The sequence below is a fragment of the Rhipicephalus microplus genome, chromosome 2, assembly GCF_043290135.1.
Source record: "Rhipicephalus microplus isolate Deutch F79 chromosome 2, USDA_Rmic, whole genome shotgun sequence".
Taxonomy (NCBI): Eukaryota; Metazoa; Arthropoda; class Arachnida; order Ixodida; family Ixodidae; genus Rhipicephalus; species Rhipicephalus microplus.
In genome coordinates this window covers 21727572-21745263 of record NC_134701.1, presented here as the reverse complement: position 1 = coordinate 21745263, position 17692 = coordinate 21727572, and the positions used below count along the sequence as shown (strand labels likewise).

Below are 17692 nucleotides of genomic sequence, written 5' to 3'. Positions count from 1 at the left end.
CACTCACTCCGTACGCGACATTCGCATACCACACGCCTTAGCATACCACTCACCATGACGCCACAGAAGTTCGTCTACGTACAGAAGGAACCTGCCAACGACGCTCGACGTAATGCAGCCCACCGTCACTTACGAAGAAAACTTCGACGTCCCCGTATACAGGCAGCGCGCCGAAGAGGCCCGACAACTTGCCCGCCTCTGCATCAAGAACCCACAGAGAACCAACAGCCACCGCTATAATCTTCGACGAAGCTTCGTGGAGTACCAGCCCGGTGACCACATTCAGGTGTGGAGTCCGATACGCCGACGTGGACTCAGCGAAAAACGCCTGCGACGGTACTTTGCACCGTTCAGGGTTGTTCAACTTTTCGGCCCACTCGACTACGATGTTGTCCCCGAAGGCATTATATGAACTCCCAACGGCGCCGTGCATGACCCGAAGTCTTCCATGTCGTCTGCATAAAGATATTTCATGCGTGAACCTGAGGACTGTGTTTTGTTGATGTGGCAGTGCTTTATTGTTTACACTTATTTATTTTTGCTTTATTATTGTACTTCCATGTTTTGTTAAAACGTCAGGACGATGCCTTCTTTAGTGGGGGGCAATTCACACTCCTTTTTTTTATCACCCCGTTACACTGTTAGTATATTTGAAGGCAAACCACGCCTCTAGTGTTCGAGAAGCATCAGAAACGTATAGTGGGTGAATTTCTTGCACAAATGCCCACTTCAAAAACATTACAGAATATAATATATTCTGGAACCTACGCGGCCGCTAGCGATAACGCCAGAATATTCCACCGCACTTGTATAAATGCCGACGCACTGTACCCCTTGTCACTTGATCGACTGCCGATGCTAATTTCACTGCTATCAGTGCATGTCTGCATTACTGTAGTCTAACCTTCAGTTAACAGGCCACAAGTTCAGCCTAATAAACAGTTTCATGTCATGCCTACAGTCTGCACCCTTCGTTCACATTCTGACCCCGTGACAATACCTTGGCGTGCATCTTTCCTTACGCTATTATGAACCCCTAGTATAAATAAAATGTCAGCAAAGATTTCCCACCCCCTTTGCTTAATCCACGGCACTCCAACTAAGTACATATTACTTGCATATCTAAGCTTCACTCTTCAGCTTTAATTTGCCTGATTGATTTGGTTGTTTCACCAGGCCAACATAATCAACGCTCTTGAACGTGTTTTAAACCACACTTCCATATTACAATTCACGACCGACATTCGAGCCCCACTCACATGAAATATTCGATATCATTTCTAAGAATAACGTGTGCAGCTTAACATCCCACATATAAATATGGGAGACACCATAGCGGAGGGCTTCCGAACTTTCCATCATATGGTGTTCTGTAACGTGAGCTAACGTCGCACAATACACGGGCCTGCAGTATTTCGATGGCGACTGAATGCAATTGCCACGTCCGCGATTTGAGTCTGTAACCTTTGAGTCTGCAACCGAGCATCATAACCACTACACCACCGCGGTGGAGTTTTCCTTCATTGTTTTTTTAGATTTCCGGAAAAAAGAGTCCTTTCATCTGCTTATTTCACAAAATAACTCCTCCACGATAAGAACGAAACTTCTCTCTCTTTCTTCCAGATAGTGAAACAATATTCATTTTTATAGTGCAACATATAACAGTGATATAAACGATTGTGCATACCAAAAATGAAGTTTAGAATAAGATGAACTGAGGTAGTTGTCACAGAGTTATTCTCAAACGACCAGGCGTGCAAACACGGACAAAAAAAGTCAAGATACCACAAAAATCACAAAAACATTTGTGGTGTTCTAACCTCTTTCTTGTGTCCACGTTTGCACGCCGGGTCTTCGCGATCGCAAATGACTACCCGCGCAAGATGCATATTGTAATGGAAGTGCTCAGAGCACACGTGAGGCATCTTACTCGCGCCCCTACTCATCATCTAGCCTCACTGCCAGAAGACCAACCTCAGGCCTCATTTTGACAGACAGTCTTGTCATATCGCACACGCATACCAAGGGATATACAACTCTGTCCAGAATTGCAACTCCCCCTTGGTATATGACTCATCTGCATGTTGAACTAGTGGTTCCACTCATACGGTGAAAAGCCCGGCTCTCGTCTCCAGTGCTGAAGCAGCTTTCTCTTCTCTTGTTGTATGAGAAGTACAGTGAGCATAACCATCGATATACTCACGCTTCAATTTAAGTGGCTGGGTCTGCAGGGTCGGTGATCTTTCCTGCGACAGCGACAATGACAAAGATGCGGTTATAACACCAGATGTCATCGACAGCTGCGGAATTTTTTGCGCTACGTAGCGCAGTTAACGTCACTAAACAATGAGCCAAAAATGGAGCGTGTTCACGAACGCCAAGGCTGCACTACAGTGTTTGGTATTCGCCTTACACCAGGCTTTCAAGTCACTGCGGCATATTGGGCAACGAACATGCCGATGCAGCTGCTCCATGAGCACACGAAGATGGTAAAGAATCTATCCCTATTTCAAGGACTGATGCTGCAATGAAATTTCGAAAAATCGCTAATGAAGAAGTAAAATCCCCGTGGAACGCTGAGTGCTTATGGCACACGCGACTGCATAGGCTGTACACATCTCGTCGACTTCGGCCTCCGTCCGGACTCTCTCGACTTGAGACAATGCTGCTTAGCTGACTGTGGCTTGGTGTCGCTTTCATCAAAGTTTTTGCCTTCCGAATCGGCATGGAAGACAGTGCTACTTGCGATCATTTAGGCAGCGATGAAACGATAGAGCACGTTCTTTGTCGCTGCCCTCGTTACAGCGTGCAAAGACGGCAGTTAGCTTCTGCGTTAGCTCACCTTCACGACAGAGCTTTGTCAGGACAATCAGTGCTTGAAAGGCGTCATGATCTGTTTTTGCACAGAAAATCAGTGAAGGTTTTATTGAAGTTTTTGCGTGGTAGTTGCCTATTCTATAGGGTATAGCACCCCAGCTCACCACTTTCTCTGTTTCTCGCACGTCGATTTCGCTCTTCGCTTTCTTTTCCTTCTTTCTTCTCTTATCTCCCTTCTCTTAGTGCAGGGTAGCAAACCGAATGCTCATATTTATGGTTAACCTCTCTGCCTTTCTCTCATTGTCTTTTTTCTTTCTATTTTCTACGGTGGCTTTAATCAACCGTTTATTAAAGTTTAGGTGGTTCAAGAACGGTTGTAATTTTGAGATATGAATTACGCAGAAACAGTCATCTGTACCGAAGAAAAGTTGTCAGAGCGTGCTCGAAAGTAGGCAAAGATTTGCTCTCAATGAATTCCATGGCCAGGTTTTCACAAGTGACTGAAGAGGAAGCACCCACGATCGTACCAAGCGCGCTTCCGGTGCATTTCTCTTCACTTTGACAAACTGGTTCATCGCTTTTTATATATTCTTCTTAATGGCTACAATGGTGTTTTTGTGAGCAAGCTTTCTGACCACTCAAGATAGTGACGTTCCTTATTTGAGAGAATTAATCTCAATTTTCTTTTAGCAAGATAAAACAAAAGTGGTCGAACGCTCACAGACATTTGGCAATGATTATTTGTGCGAGACACTACATCAACGTATTCTGATGAGCACATCGGCTGTTTCTTGATTACTGCCGGCAGAACACGAGCTTCTCCACAGGAGACGGCAACCCTTCAAAAGGGAACTTCGGACCATGTTGAAGTAACTGGTTGTGCTCATCAGGAATGTCTGTTCCTGCACGAGTTCTTTTCGAGCTTTCAGGACCAGATTAACAGGTTTATGGCAGCTGCGTGCCCCACTTATGTTCTGAACACTATTTTAAGAAAATTCCTTCTCGTGGTGAAAGGCAGCAATTGATTTCCCAAAAGGTTGAAAAGTGCCCCAAAGAATCTTGTGGTTCTTCCTTATGTTCACAGGTTGTCCTACGGTTTTAATAATGTATCAGTGAGATATGGTGTAACCTCTGTGTTTACAGCACCCAGCAAGCTTTCAAAGTTGTGCCCATGAGTTCGAAAGATGGCGTTGTCTGGTACCACCCAGAGAAAAAAAGAGCCCCCAGTTAACGCGCAGCCACTGTTACCGGACTTGCAAAACAGGAGTGGTATACCTGGTCCCCCTCAGTTGCGGCCGTTCTTATGTTGGAGAATCTAGAAGGTGTATAAACACCAGGTGTTGGAAGAACGACTCCGCAGTACGCAGTTCTGCAAGAGCACATCTGGTGGATCACTGTAGTGCATGTGGGTGTACACCATTTTTTACAGACACAAAGATTTTTCACCATACAGGCAGAAAATAATCCAAATTTGATTGAAGCATTCCGTGTTAGAAATATGCAGTAGAAGTGTGTCAGGCAAGCGTCAGTCACAATTTCTGATAAAGAATTTGACTTTTTGAAAGGCACGTGTAGGTGTCCTCGTAAAGGTGCATGATGTCAGCCTCATATTTTGATATTGGCTCAATTTGTTGATATTTCTTGTGGGTGCATTCAGTACCACCATTGGGAGCATTTGTTAGTGTCAAAGATAAAGGTGAATTTCGTTGTTTTCAATATATCCATTGTGAGTTGGGGCCCCACCGTGGTGGTTTTGTGGCTAAGGTACTTGGCTGCTGACCCCCACGTCGCGGGGTCGAATTCCGGCTGCAGCGGCTGCCTTTTTGATGGAGGCGAAAATGCTGTAGGCCTGCGTGCTCATATTTTGGTGCACGTTAATGAACCCCAGGTGGTCCGAATTTCTAGAGTCCTCCACTACTGCGTCTCATATATTCATATGGTGGTTTTGGGATGTTAAATTCAACACATTAATCAGTTGTGAGTTGGTGCCCACGGCACCTCTTTCTTCTTGTCCGTGTGTATGTTGCACAAAAAGTAGCGATGCTTTAAGCACAAACTCATTATAATATAGTCGGTGGGTTCAATGTACATATTATGGATATTGAGACCTAGCTTTGTCATCAGCTCTCACTGTCCGCTGTAATGGTATACAGAAAACTGTAGCTATAGGCGAAACATATGTGTGTATGTTAATAAGAAAGCAGTTTATAATAAATCGATAGCCATTATAATTGGGATGAAACAACATGAAACACCTAGAAGCACAAACTCTCTATACAAGTCGGTGACTTGTAGACACCTTATGACGTAGCTTTGTCGGCGATTCTCACTGCCCGCTCTTTGGTGTAGGGAAAATTGTCGACATCGTCAAAACTTATATGTGTATGTCAAAAAAGTTTAACAATAGACTGATATGAGTAATATATGTGACAAGGACACATAAAACACCTGCGAGCTCATACCCTCTATGCCATCCGGTGACTTCAACACAGATAATATATACCTTTGGGACTAGCTTTGTCATCTACTCTTTATGCCACTTTATGTCACTCGATTTACAATATATGGGTCAAAGTATAATTAATCACCCGTACGATACCAACAACTTCGCTCACTCGTCATGATTCAGTTGGTGAAGATTAGTGGACTTCTTTATTTTTGTGCTGTGCGTGAGTAACTTCACCAATAGCGCCACGGGTGGTGGCATACACGTGGTGCTCGACGGTCTGTTGCAGGCTTCGGAAGGCGAGGTTATCTGGATAATGCGCTTGTCCATCTTAGTGGTGGGCGCCCTCGCTACCTACATGGCATTGACGGCGGAGTCGGTCTACGCCCTCTGGTACCTGTCCTCGGATCTCGTCTACGTCATCCTCTTCCCGCAGTTGCTGTCCGTCGTCTACTTGACGGTATGAACTCACCAATTTTCTATTTTGAACAAATTATCAATGGACAAGTAATTATGCTCGTACCAGTGGCTTAACGTCCGGAACTGTCTTACAACAACGAGGGACTCCATAGTAAATGACTCCAGTAATTTTGACCGCCTAGGGTTCTTAGACGGGTACCTAAATTCAAGTACCTAGGACAAGAAGACCTTTCTTCGAATGAGCATATGGAAAAGTTAAAGTCAGAACTAAGTAAAAGTATAGGCTGCGCATACAGGTTAAATTCTTTCATACCACTGTGACTAAAAAACATATTTTAATATACTATCTTCTACTCACGACTTTCTTACAACACTAACGAATTATTCTAAATTGGTTATTCTACAAAAGAGGGTTCTGAAAATCTTTGAAGATTTTCGTGGCCCTATACGTGACTTGCGGACAGAACTGCTATATTCGAAATATCGCGTGCTCAAAGCAAGCCAGATTTACTATTTTAGGTTATTTCACTACATAAAACGCAATAACTCCATAATTCGCTGGATTCTCGTGGTTCTCTGTATGATTTTCATACTCTAGAAGGACTCGGAAGACTCGAACGATCTACGGACGACAACACTCATCTTTTCAGATACCCTTGTTTTTAAGCAAAATCGACAGCCTCCTAGACATAAATTGTACAGTTGCTAAGCATACGATCAGGATGGTACTGATTGAAAATAACATTAAACTTTCTTCACTATCGTTTTGTGTTTTATCTTTGGCTAAGTAGTATCTGATGCTTTTTTGTGTGTGTTCTTTTTTCTAGGCTTCCCTGTGCATATTGTTATTTTTGTATATCATTTGCAATAGCGATGAGAAATCGCAACTAATGTCTAATTAGTATGTAAAATATTATGGTTGTTATGTATATATTTGCTTACTTAAAATAACACCTTTATACTGCTGTATGTGTTGCAGTATTTGCACATGTACCTTTAGTTTTTTGTATATTTTTGTATTTTTCATATGCATCCTGCAAAACTCTTATGACGGCCTGCCTGCCTGTCTCTCTGCGTTTGGAGAAAAGGCCCTTAGTCAGGCTTTTAGTCTTTTTCCTTCGCTCCTTTTTCTGTACTGGCACAGAAAGAAATAAATAAAGAAAGAAGGAAGAAGAAGAAGTACACTAGCCTCGAGCGTTTTCGCCCGCATCGAAAATGCGGCCGCCGCGGCCAGGAATTATTCGCGTGACCTTTAGAGAAGATCTGTTAGTGTTAATAAATGTTTATTTTTGGAACTGGACCAACCGGTATGATTTCCTTCGTAAGCATGACGGCACGAACCCTCCACTACACAAAAGACCGGCTAATCAGCTTTTACAGCAGTTATTCGTTTAGCGGGCTATTCATGGTGTCTCACTGGTTTTCGTATAGTTATTAAAATGGAGTGAACCTTCATTATTAAAATCAGATATCATGCAGTAACTCCATCTATACACTTCACTTATGACAGGACTACGTGAACACGTACGGTTCCCTGGCCGCGTACCTGGTGGGCGGCTTTTTTCGCGCGGCGGGTGGCGAGGCTCTGCTGGGGATTCCAGCCTTCATCTACTACCCTTACTACGACGACGAAAATCAGCTGCAGCGCTTTCCCTTTCGCACTTTCGCAATGTGCATGTGCTTCATTACGCTACTTGTCGTTTCCTCCGTGGCCAGTTGTCTGTTCAGCAGCGTTTTGCCGGCATCGATGGACATCTTCAGGTGAGTCTGTCCTTCAACTCGCCCAGTACTGCCATCTTAACACGTTGAGCTCGTGCACATAGTCACTTCTGGTGCGCATTTATCTGCCGACATACTTGCATTCTGCGAAATACACATGAAGAAAAACGTAGCGTTAACTTTTGAATTACTTTCCTGCTGCATTGATGCATTCAGGCCACTCTTGCTTAAAGGACATTGGTTTGAGCGAAGTGACTGTAAAAAAAATGTGGCAGTTTCAACAAAAAGCCTGTCATATATTGGCAATAAGTGTATTGCAGACATGTATGAAGTAGGCTTAGTAACACAAACCGTGCGCAATTAAATAAACGTTATGTTGTTTACTAAATTGAAATAAATAGCATTACTTAGGGTTCACACGGACCAACAAACACCTGCCTCTGTTCACGAAAAACGCTTGGGGTCAGAAAGCTGGCGGGATGATAAGCGCTGTTTGCGATAGGCCTCCACTCTCTCGGTCGCTTCATCGATTACCTGACTTGGGCCTGACAAAACTACGCATGTGGGATGATGGGAGCACGTGAAGCTATACCGGCTCGACCTAGAATTTACATCCGCCACAGATTTGATAAAAGGCACGTGGTTTGACCAGAGAGGGGCGTTGTGCGCAGTGTATACCTTTCAATGTTCTACTAAATGAGGCTAGCAGCTTACTCCTTTGGATACAACCTCGGGCAACTAAAAAAAAAGAAGAATCATGGTTTCAGAAGCTGTTTTCATATTGTGAGTATATTATAAACCCGAAGCGCGTTTTCGAACCGTCCATAATAATTGCTGTTTAGATATTGCGTGCACCAGCATTCGCGAGCAGGCCCTTATGCGCAAAGTTCACAACTGCTGCTCGAGTGAAACACCTTTATAATTGCTGCTCTCTCCACTCCCCTTCTTTATTCTTTATTCATGAAATACCTCGCAGCACCCAAGGGCACTATAGCGGGGCTGTTACATCAATCAATGACGTAGATCATCGTACGCACACAAAATACATCAATAACTGAAATAAGCCTTTGTTCACACACTTAATACAGTTATTTGCACATATAAATACACCTTCGTTCAGCTTACTGCATGGGATTACAGCTATAAATAAAATAAATCATTATTCGCACTATGTACATACCTTTTAGTTAGCTTACTCCACTGTTTGATTGTGCTAGGAAAAATTGAATTGGTATACATGTTTGTTTTAGCTTGTCATCCCGGATCTTGCTACTATGATCAAAACGTTTTGATATGTAACGAGGTTTGTGTAGGTAAAAGCCTCTATTATTTCAGTTTTATTATTGTAAATTAAATAAAGAAACTTCAATCTCTGTTTATGGTGGCGGTCAGCAAGACACTCCCATCTTAGCTCTGCCTTCATTGCAGTACAGCTCTCCCACCTTCCTCACCGTCCCAAGACGAACCTAGCAGCGTGATTTTGAATTTGTTCGAGAGCAGCAATGGAGGTTACCTCGGTGGGGTCCTACACGTCACAACCGTATTCCAAGATAGGTTTAATACAAGTAGTGTATGTCATGCGTTTTAAATTCACAGGCGGACATCGCAAGTTCCTTTGAATAAAATTTAAGGCCTTACCAACTTTCGCTGTAGGAGTGCCAGCCTAGGACCTCCATGAACACTCAGATGATAGTAGCACACCTAGATACTTATATGTACCATCTTGTTTCAACTCTACATTTTTCAGATGATACCCTGACTGAAATGGCTTCATCTTTTAGTAAATGAAATATGTACATCCTTTGTTATATTCAAATTCATTTTCTAATTGATACACCAGCTATGAATCAGTGATAAGTCTTTCTGAAGTTCTGTTGCATCATCGGGATCGAGAAGTTTTCTGTACACAACACAGTCATCCGCAAACAACCATATAGAAGATGAAATTCCTGCAGAGATATCATTGACATAAATTAAAAACAATAGCGGACCCAGAGCGGAGCGCTGTGGGACCCCTTAGGTAACACCTGCATATTCGGAGCACTTTCCATTCAATAGTACGGCTTGTATTTTTGGAGAAAGTTACCATTCGATCGTTTTTAACACACTCTTATCAATGCTCAGGGTGACAAGTTTAAACAGTAAGAGTGAATATCACACCGTGTCGAAGGCTTTCCACAAATTCAGGAACACACCGTCAACTTGTCCTACAGTATCTACACCTGATATTCCATCGGGCGTAGATACTGCAGGCGAAAAACGGCTGGGACGTTTGCTTTATGCTGGCTATCGACTGCTGGCCTCGAACCAGGGAGAATGTTATTACACGCACCCTTTGTGATAGGTAGATCCATGGGCCAGCTCATTTTGTCCCTGCTTCTGCCACGCTGATCACTAGCGCTTCCGTGGTTTCGCTCGTGCATATAATGAACATTGCATGGGCGATGTTATTGATTTGTATTTTACATGGAGCAAGACAGCGACGGTGAAGGCGACAACGATGGTAGAAACCATTGATAGGGACCACGCATTGATATCGCAAGAAAAAGTTGCTTCCTAAGTTCAGGAATTACTGCGCATCTAACAAACCATGTTTTTCAGCGCAGCCTTGCAAGCAGGGCGCTGTCTGATAAGAATTAAGTACAGAATGGGCATTGCTAAAATCATATGAAATGTTCGTGTTGTTGCGATCAATATACAGTAAAACTGAGCCAGTCACAGTAATTCAAGTAATCTCGGTGATATACTCGGTGCCGCTACGCATAAAGCGAATGCGAAATGAAGAATTGGATAAACCTATACTTGTAGCGCAAGAATAAAACGAATGACATAAAGAACCCCCAATCGAACAATTTTTCTATACCTAGCAAGCTGTACCTCCTTTTAAATGCGAACCGTTTCTTAGCGAAGTTCAGCGACTTTGAGATCTATCTATCTATCTATCTATCTATCTATCTATCTATCTATCTATCTATCTATCTATCTATCTATCTATCTATCTATCTATCTATCTATCTATCTATCTATCTATCTATCTATCTATCTATCTATCTATCTATCTATCTATCTATCTATCTATCTATCTATCTATCTATCTGAGATAAAACATATCTGACTAGTCATAACATGAAAATCATGATATTATTGTCATGAATGTCATGTTTTTTATTTCATAATTTTGCAGCTCTTGCGGTGGTTCACATGGCATGTTGCAAAACTGGAATGATAGCACATGATTGCATGCCGAACACAAGTGACAGAATCTAACGTGAAAATCATGACATGCGTGTCGTGTAACAACATGACTACATGACGCGCTCCCAGTCGTTCCGCTAGCGTCACATATATGAAATTCGGTATTATGGTACGCGAATGGATGGCGAAGATATGTAACTGGTGCGAACATGATAATCATGAGATGCGTTCCATATAACAACATGACTAGACGCCACGCTCATGATGCGCTAGCGGCCATTTCGCTACCTTCGCTTATACCAAATTTGGTATTACGGGACGTGAATGGATGAAGAAAGTATGATATTGGTGCAAACATGATACACATGAGATGCGTGTCATGTAACGACATCACTACACGCTACGCTCATGATGCGCTCGCAGCCGTTTCGCTTGCTTCACATGTACTAAACTCGGTATTACATGATGCGAACGGACGACATAGGTAAATGACACATCAAAACATGATAATTATGACATGCGTGTCATGTAACAACATGACTACATGCCACACTCATGATTCGCTCGCAGCCGTTTCGCTAGCTTCACATGTGCCATTTTTTATTATGTGACGTCAATGAATGACGAAGGTATACATGTGACTGGTGCAAACATGATAATCATGAGATGCGTGTCATGCGAGAACATGACTACAATTACAGTCAAGGCGCCAATACATTTCGACATGACGCGATGCGCGTGCTCGCTGGAGGTCATTCCATCGCGTCACGCCGGCGTTCCCACGCCAGGTGCCGGTCTTGCGATATACTCGCAGGCACGCGCCGCACTGCGTTGCTTTGACGCATGCGTGTTTGAGCACGTCCAGCGTTCAGCTCTCACGAAAAGAGGGAGACGCAGTGCTGTCTGGGTAACGAGTCAGCGCGAAATCCAGCACGTCGCAATTGGATCCGGTTGGCGTCGGGCCGCGCCGACGGACGCTGGTCGTGCTGGTCGCACCTGGCGTCAGACTATAGAGTACTCGCGTTTTGCTAACGTAGCGTCGATGTGCCCAGCTTGCGCGCACGTCGACACTACACTGGAGTGTATTGGGCCCTTCATGATACGCTCACGGCTGTTTTCTTAACTCCACATATACCAAGTTTGGTGTTGCGGGACGCAATTGAATGTCGAAAGTATATGACTGGTGCAAAGATGATAATGCTGACAAGCGTGTCGTTGAAGAAAATGACAACATACCACGCTCATAGCGTGCTCGCGGCCATTTGGCTAGCTCCACATATACTAAATTTTGTATCACGATCACGAAGGTAAATGAAAAAAGATGACGAAGGTAAACGACACATCCAAACATGATAATCATGGCACGTTAGCCATGTACGGCATCATTTACCTCCATCTCGTAACATTTTGCTGATTTCAGAGTGGCATATATCAACCTTCCTCATTCGTGCTTCGCATATCATCGATTCCCACTGTACGTGGGATCTGCGTTTTTTTTTTTTGAGAAAAGGCTATACTGAGGTTCTCGCAACCTCAAGGACACACTTGTAAACTCCAAAAAAATAAAGTTCCAACAGTTCATGCCGACCTTGCCTAAAACCTCGATTTCTTGTATGCAAAGTGACGCGAGAGACAAGCAATGTAACTAGCACAAAATCGAAGTTTTCAATTAACATATGAGGAAATCTAACCTGCGATTCCTTCAAGGTGGTATATCTACTTCTCTACTTCTCTGCGAGGGAAATGTGCACACGCTGCGGTCGCCGCTAGTCGAAGTTGCTTGTGCTAGTTTCCTCTGACTTCGAGTGAAGGGCAGCTGATCGGCACCACTGGATGATGGCTGGGTGACCGGAGGTGAGGATGGGACATACAACTTCATTTGTGACGCATGCATAGTTCTTGCCTGGTGAAGGACGCGGTTGGTCGTTCCAGAGATACGCACGGCTTTGAAAGTGGACGCGGTGAACTGTTCGGTGAGGCGGTAAAGCCCCTTGAAACGTGATGCCTGTTTCTCGTATTGCGGAGGACCTTTGCGTTTGACCCAAACCTGATCACCTACTGAAAAGTTTTGCGAACGGTAAGTGCAATCTAGCGGTAGAAGGCCAGCGGAATGAAAAAAAAACAGAACACAAAAATTAGGCACGGCTGATTGGTTACAGCAGCTATGCGACTGCAGTCACATGACTGAAAAATCCGTCAGGAAGCAACTATCCAAAGCAGTCGCTTTGCGACTGTTTGCGACCGTTCGCGACTGTTCGCGACCAGTCGCAAATGGTCGCGCGACCGCTGCTAGTCGCCGGTGTGCACCAGCCTTAAGCCTCTGTGTGACTTTGAAGCCGCGTAAACATTCAAGGCATGAGCATTTTGTTGGCAGTCGAACAGGCCGAAGGCGGGGAAAATTCACGAGAGCCGTAAGATAGGACTTACCTGACAGCGAAATCCACAAAACTTGTTCGGTGGTCAGCTTAGCGGGAAAGCTCCGATACAGTGGTGACTCGAAGCAGTAAAGTTAACGACACCTTGCGCAAACGTCTGGTGGCATATTGTCTGAATTCACACAACCACAGGTCGTTGAATCAGAGTAGCACAACGAATACACGTCTTGGTGTCACAAATAGCCGTTGAACATGGTCGTTTCTAACGAGCCCTCGACCACGACGTTCCGCCGTGACAAGCGTCTATGTAGGCTGGCGAGCGCCGCGCATGAGCGACCTTGCATGCGCCGCGTACATACATCACGTGACCACGTCGAAGAGATGTAATCGTGAGCCAGCCCGCCGACGCACGGCCACCTGGATCGGCACGCGCGGTGGTCTTCTGGTGTCGCAAAGGCGCGAAGGGGCCTGAAGAGTTTCTTGTTGGAACAATATTGAAACGATGCTTTGCGGTTGCGGTATAAGCCCTTTGTATTCGCTACACACTCCAATGCAGTACAATAACCTGTGTACTTGAGAATTGAACAGTTCGTAGGAATGGTGAGGCTGTCGTACTTAAGTTTTGCATGCAAAAACATTATAAGTACACCATGAAATTATACGTGCACGCTGTTTGACTGACGAGATGAACTCACGCATTCAGTTGTTCAAGGCACGTATACGCTTTTTTTTTGCCTGCAGTTCCGACCCCTTTTTTGTTGTGAAGTCAATAAAACAGAAAAAAAACTTTCTTATCAAGAATAAAAAAGAATGTGCACCAGCTCTGTTAATTTGAATGCACTTGGTTTTTTATTTGTTGTGGTATGCGCAATCTGACAACCCTGAAATGCTTGATGACAAGACATATGAGTTTCCACATCAAAGGGTTCACAATAATTAAAAATTCTCGCAAGCTCAGAACAATGTGTAGAACCCACCATTACATCGATTCTGGTTTCAATGACATATCAGCGATGATAATGAGATGGAACCACCAATATTTATATGTTCTCTTTGGCAAAACAACCGGCTTACAACAATGCCGCTGTGCTGAATTATCAGTTATATCAAACAAGGGTGGCTGCTGTGTGTTCATACCAAAAAAAAAAAAGGGAGGGGGGCAATGTGCGTTGCGTGTAATTCTCGAAGAGAAGAAAACGAGAAATGTTTGCGTCCCAACACATCTCTACTATTATGAGGGACTCCTTGTGGTAGTAGTCTTTAGATATTTTACTATCTTCCATTTAAAGAGATAATGAATAAAAATTATGAAAAATTGACAAAAACACGGAAATTCTGTTAGAAAGGCGCGAATGTTTCGCTAAACCATGTTCACATATTTTTGAGTAAATTGGTTGTATTTTCGGTAGATTGTCATCGCGCGGCGGCAGCACGTGAACCTTGCCATCACATTCTCCGTGGCGCACGCAGGGTGCAGGTGTTCAGACCCTTCTCTTCCCTTTTTGCACCTCTCCTTTCATCCTACTTTTTCTTTACACAAAAGCACGGATGCTTCAGTTTCAAGCCGGGAGCATTACTCGCTGCCAGTGCGGTTCGTAATGGGGTCATGTCAAACATACCAGCTATTTTGCTGACCAACTCAAATTGATTCGAAGAAATATCATGCTGATTTACTGCATTGAAAGCAGTGAATCACTAGAATATTTCGTGAAAAAAAAGTTGTGGACATGTGAGTGTTTTCCGAATTTATTAAAATGTCGCATGGCTGTTGTTCATGAAAAAAATTACTTTTTTAAAGTGTCACTTCCTCTTTCAATACCAAATTTAGCTTATATAAGTAATAGTGACTGTGCAAGGTGTTTCAAGCTAATCATTATTACTACAATTTTTGGCCACATAAACCCACAAGAACTTTGCCAAAAGGGGTTATGTTTGCAGTTTTTCTATTGCATTACTGCTCTTTTAATGAATATCTGAGATAATATTGATTACTCCATAGAAGGTATTATTTGCAAAAAGTTCCCATCGCACCCCTGATGCCACAAAACTACGAGAAAAAATCACAAACTTCTCAATATTATCAACTTTGCCCACATTGAGGCAAATTTGCACGACGTGGTTGTTTATTTGCGATAACATTTATATCAAACTAGAAAGCAAGTAAGAAGTCCTTTGATGTCCCAAGTTTTATCATTACAATTTTTGTTTTATGGAAGAAAATATTTTTTGAAGTTTCCAATTGGCGGCTGTCTTCCCATTTGGTTACATGGCAGCTTCCCTCTTGTTCCCCGTGGCCCCGGCATTCCTCAAGACAGACTGGGTGTTTCCTCTCTGCCTGAGTATAAATCGGCGACATGCCTCACACGCGGGTGATGTTATCGCATGCGGCCTTCGTGCGACTGAGATGGGTCGGCTTGCTTCCCCTTGTTTCAGCCGCATTCGTATTGCTCGCTCGCGTACATTTACCCGCGGCTAGAACACACGATTTCTTGGGGGCTGTTATCGATTTGGACTTTATGGTGTGTGATAGCGATGCCGATATCAGAAACACGTCAGGAGTACTCATATCACCGTAAAGAGATTAAATAGGAACTATGAAAAAACGAATGTTAGTTACACGCACCCAGGCTCTCTGACAACATATCGTGCTCCCCGAAAAACGTGGCCTGGTAGTGGCATTTCGGATAGAAAATAACTAATCAGAGCAGACAACTTCTAGGCTTTTCCATAAGGTCCACTGAGGAAGGACATTGTCTCCGTACCTACAATAACAGCACTACGTCCGCTGGCATCCATGGCCATTTTCTTCTTCCTCCCACGAACTAAGAGGCATCCGTGAGCTTTACGTCGATCTTTGCCGTGCCTCTGACGGACAGTTTTTATAGTGTATGTCGTGTGTCTCTTTCATGCATAAGACAATGCTTTCACCGACTTTATTTCATTTCTTGCAAAAATAGTGGTCACTATGCGTATTGTTCCTAATTTTAGAGGATAACATGTCCAGCCATGTTTTTTTCATTCTGTGCATTTATTGTGCGTTATATCACTAGTTGTAGAAATCACTCGGTGGGCCCATCTAGTCGTCTCAGTGTAATGGGACGAACAGATGAAGCGAATCAATATATCCACTTTTAATTTTTCGTATATATTATCAGGTTTGTGTTCCTTAATTGACCGCTGTTTGCCACACTGCTGAACAATAAAACTTGTGCTCAATACAGCTGCACACACTGCATTTTGCCTCCTCTTTGCTCTGTGTGCCTCCTCTTTGCTTTTTGTCTGTGTTTACCACCGCACTCCCAATTCGCTGAACCATCACTGCATTTTCTATTACGCTGCTTTCGGTTTATGACCACTATCTTTTTATCGATCATCTTACGGTATACGTGGTGAGTACGTTAGTAGGCCTTTCTGAAATTGTGTTTTGCCTGCATGTACGCCTGTGTTGCACCTTAGCCATTAGGCAGCACTTCAGAGTGCCTTTTGCCATTAGTAAAGATGTGCATCAGTATAGTGTACACTCGCATACAAGCGAAGTTCGGCGGATAAGCAAAATATTCTGTTGCGCACGCTCGCGTGTATGTGTGCGTGCGTTTAGGTGTTAGCAAAACGTGTGCAGGTTTATTAGAAATGTTATTCTCTGGCTTGAGTATATTTCAGCGAATGTACAGTGGCGGTTCAAGTTTTGCTGACCACCGGAGCGCGTTTCAAACAGCACCGCTGCGTCTTGTGACGGCTACCTGCGAAGCTCAAAAGCGCACACTGCACATGCGGGCCCCTTTATTACTACCAGCCTGCTCATTCGCAATCTTTAACAGCGTGCGCACCGGATTGCCAGAAGAAGCGCAAGGTGTCACTCCGGCTTGAGCGAACGAGCACTTTGGTATGTAAAAAAGAAGATGCGTGCGCAGCGCGCGCTTTTGAGCTTCGTAGGCAGCCGTCAGAAGGCACATCGGTGCTCTTTGACACGTGTTCCCGTAGTGTACTATATTTTGACCACCAGTTTACTGTAATACGCTGGAACATGACCTATCAGACCTTGGAACTGTGTCTGGCTTTTATCATTAAAACAGATCTCTGCGTAGTGAAAATTATCGTTGTAGTCGACTCCGGCGAGGTTTGTTTCGGTGGGTGTGAGTATGACCACCGCTGCAGACTTAGGTTGACCCATCGCCGGGTCAACTTAAAACGCTCGCAGCCGAGATTACTGCCCGAAATCTCAGAATACAAAAAAAAAGCTTTGAAAAACATCGCAGAACGTTTTTCCGTGGGCAGACATTATTCGCTGTAAAAGCACCTAGATATGATATTGGGATAATAGCGCCGCTTAGTTTCTAAATCGTGTCAGCGCGAAGAGACAAAAAAAGCCGCAGCTGCCGCAAAGGCGAAGCAATGAACGCGATAGCAACAAATTGGAGGATCTCATGCGGAATGGCAAGAAGATCAAAACGTGTCTCGCGTTTCTCACGCACAAATGATGCATGAAAGGTAACGCAGGTACAGATGAATGCTAATGAGCGTCTCAGTTGTTACTTCACTGTGTCTGAAAAGCGCGCCCTTTTCGCAAACAGAAACTGTGAAGTGATTGCAGTGACTTTTGTACGACCGGCAACTACAACAGAATTGTTCCCGTGAGAGCCTAAAGCGTACGATCCTCCCGAACGCGAGATAAGGGCGCACGCGTGAGCGTCCATCACCCTCCTCTCCGCGGGCCAAAGTA

At 43.9% G+C, this 17692-nt stretch overlaps 1 protein-coding gene across 1 annotated transcript in view; it reads left to right on the top strand.

The window, feature by feature from the left end:
• Positions 1-7549, top strand: part of LOC119169931 (high-affinity choline transporter 1) — a 192944-nt gene extending 185395 nt beyond the window's left edge. The window contains exons 8-9 of the mRNA XM_037420928.2: positions 5553-5723; positions 7194-7549. Of these exons, the coding sequence (XP_037276825.2) occupies positions 5553-5723; positions 7194-7448 (426 nt within the window). The 3' untranslated portion in view covers positions 7449-7549. The remainder of the gene's footprint in view (positions 1-5552; positions 5724-7193) is intronic.
• The last annotated feature ends 10143 nt before the right edge of the window (positions 7550-17692 follow it).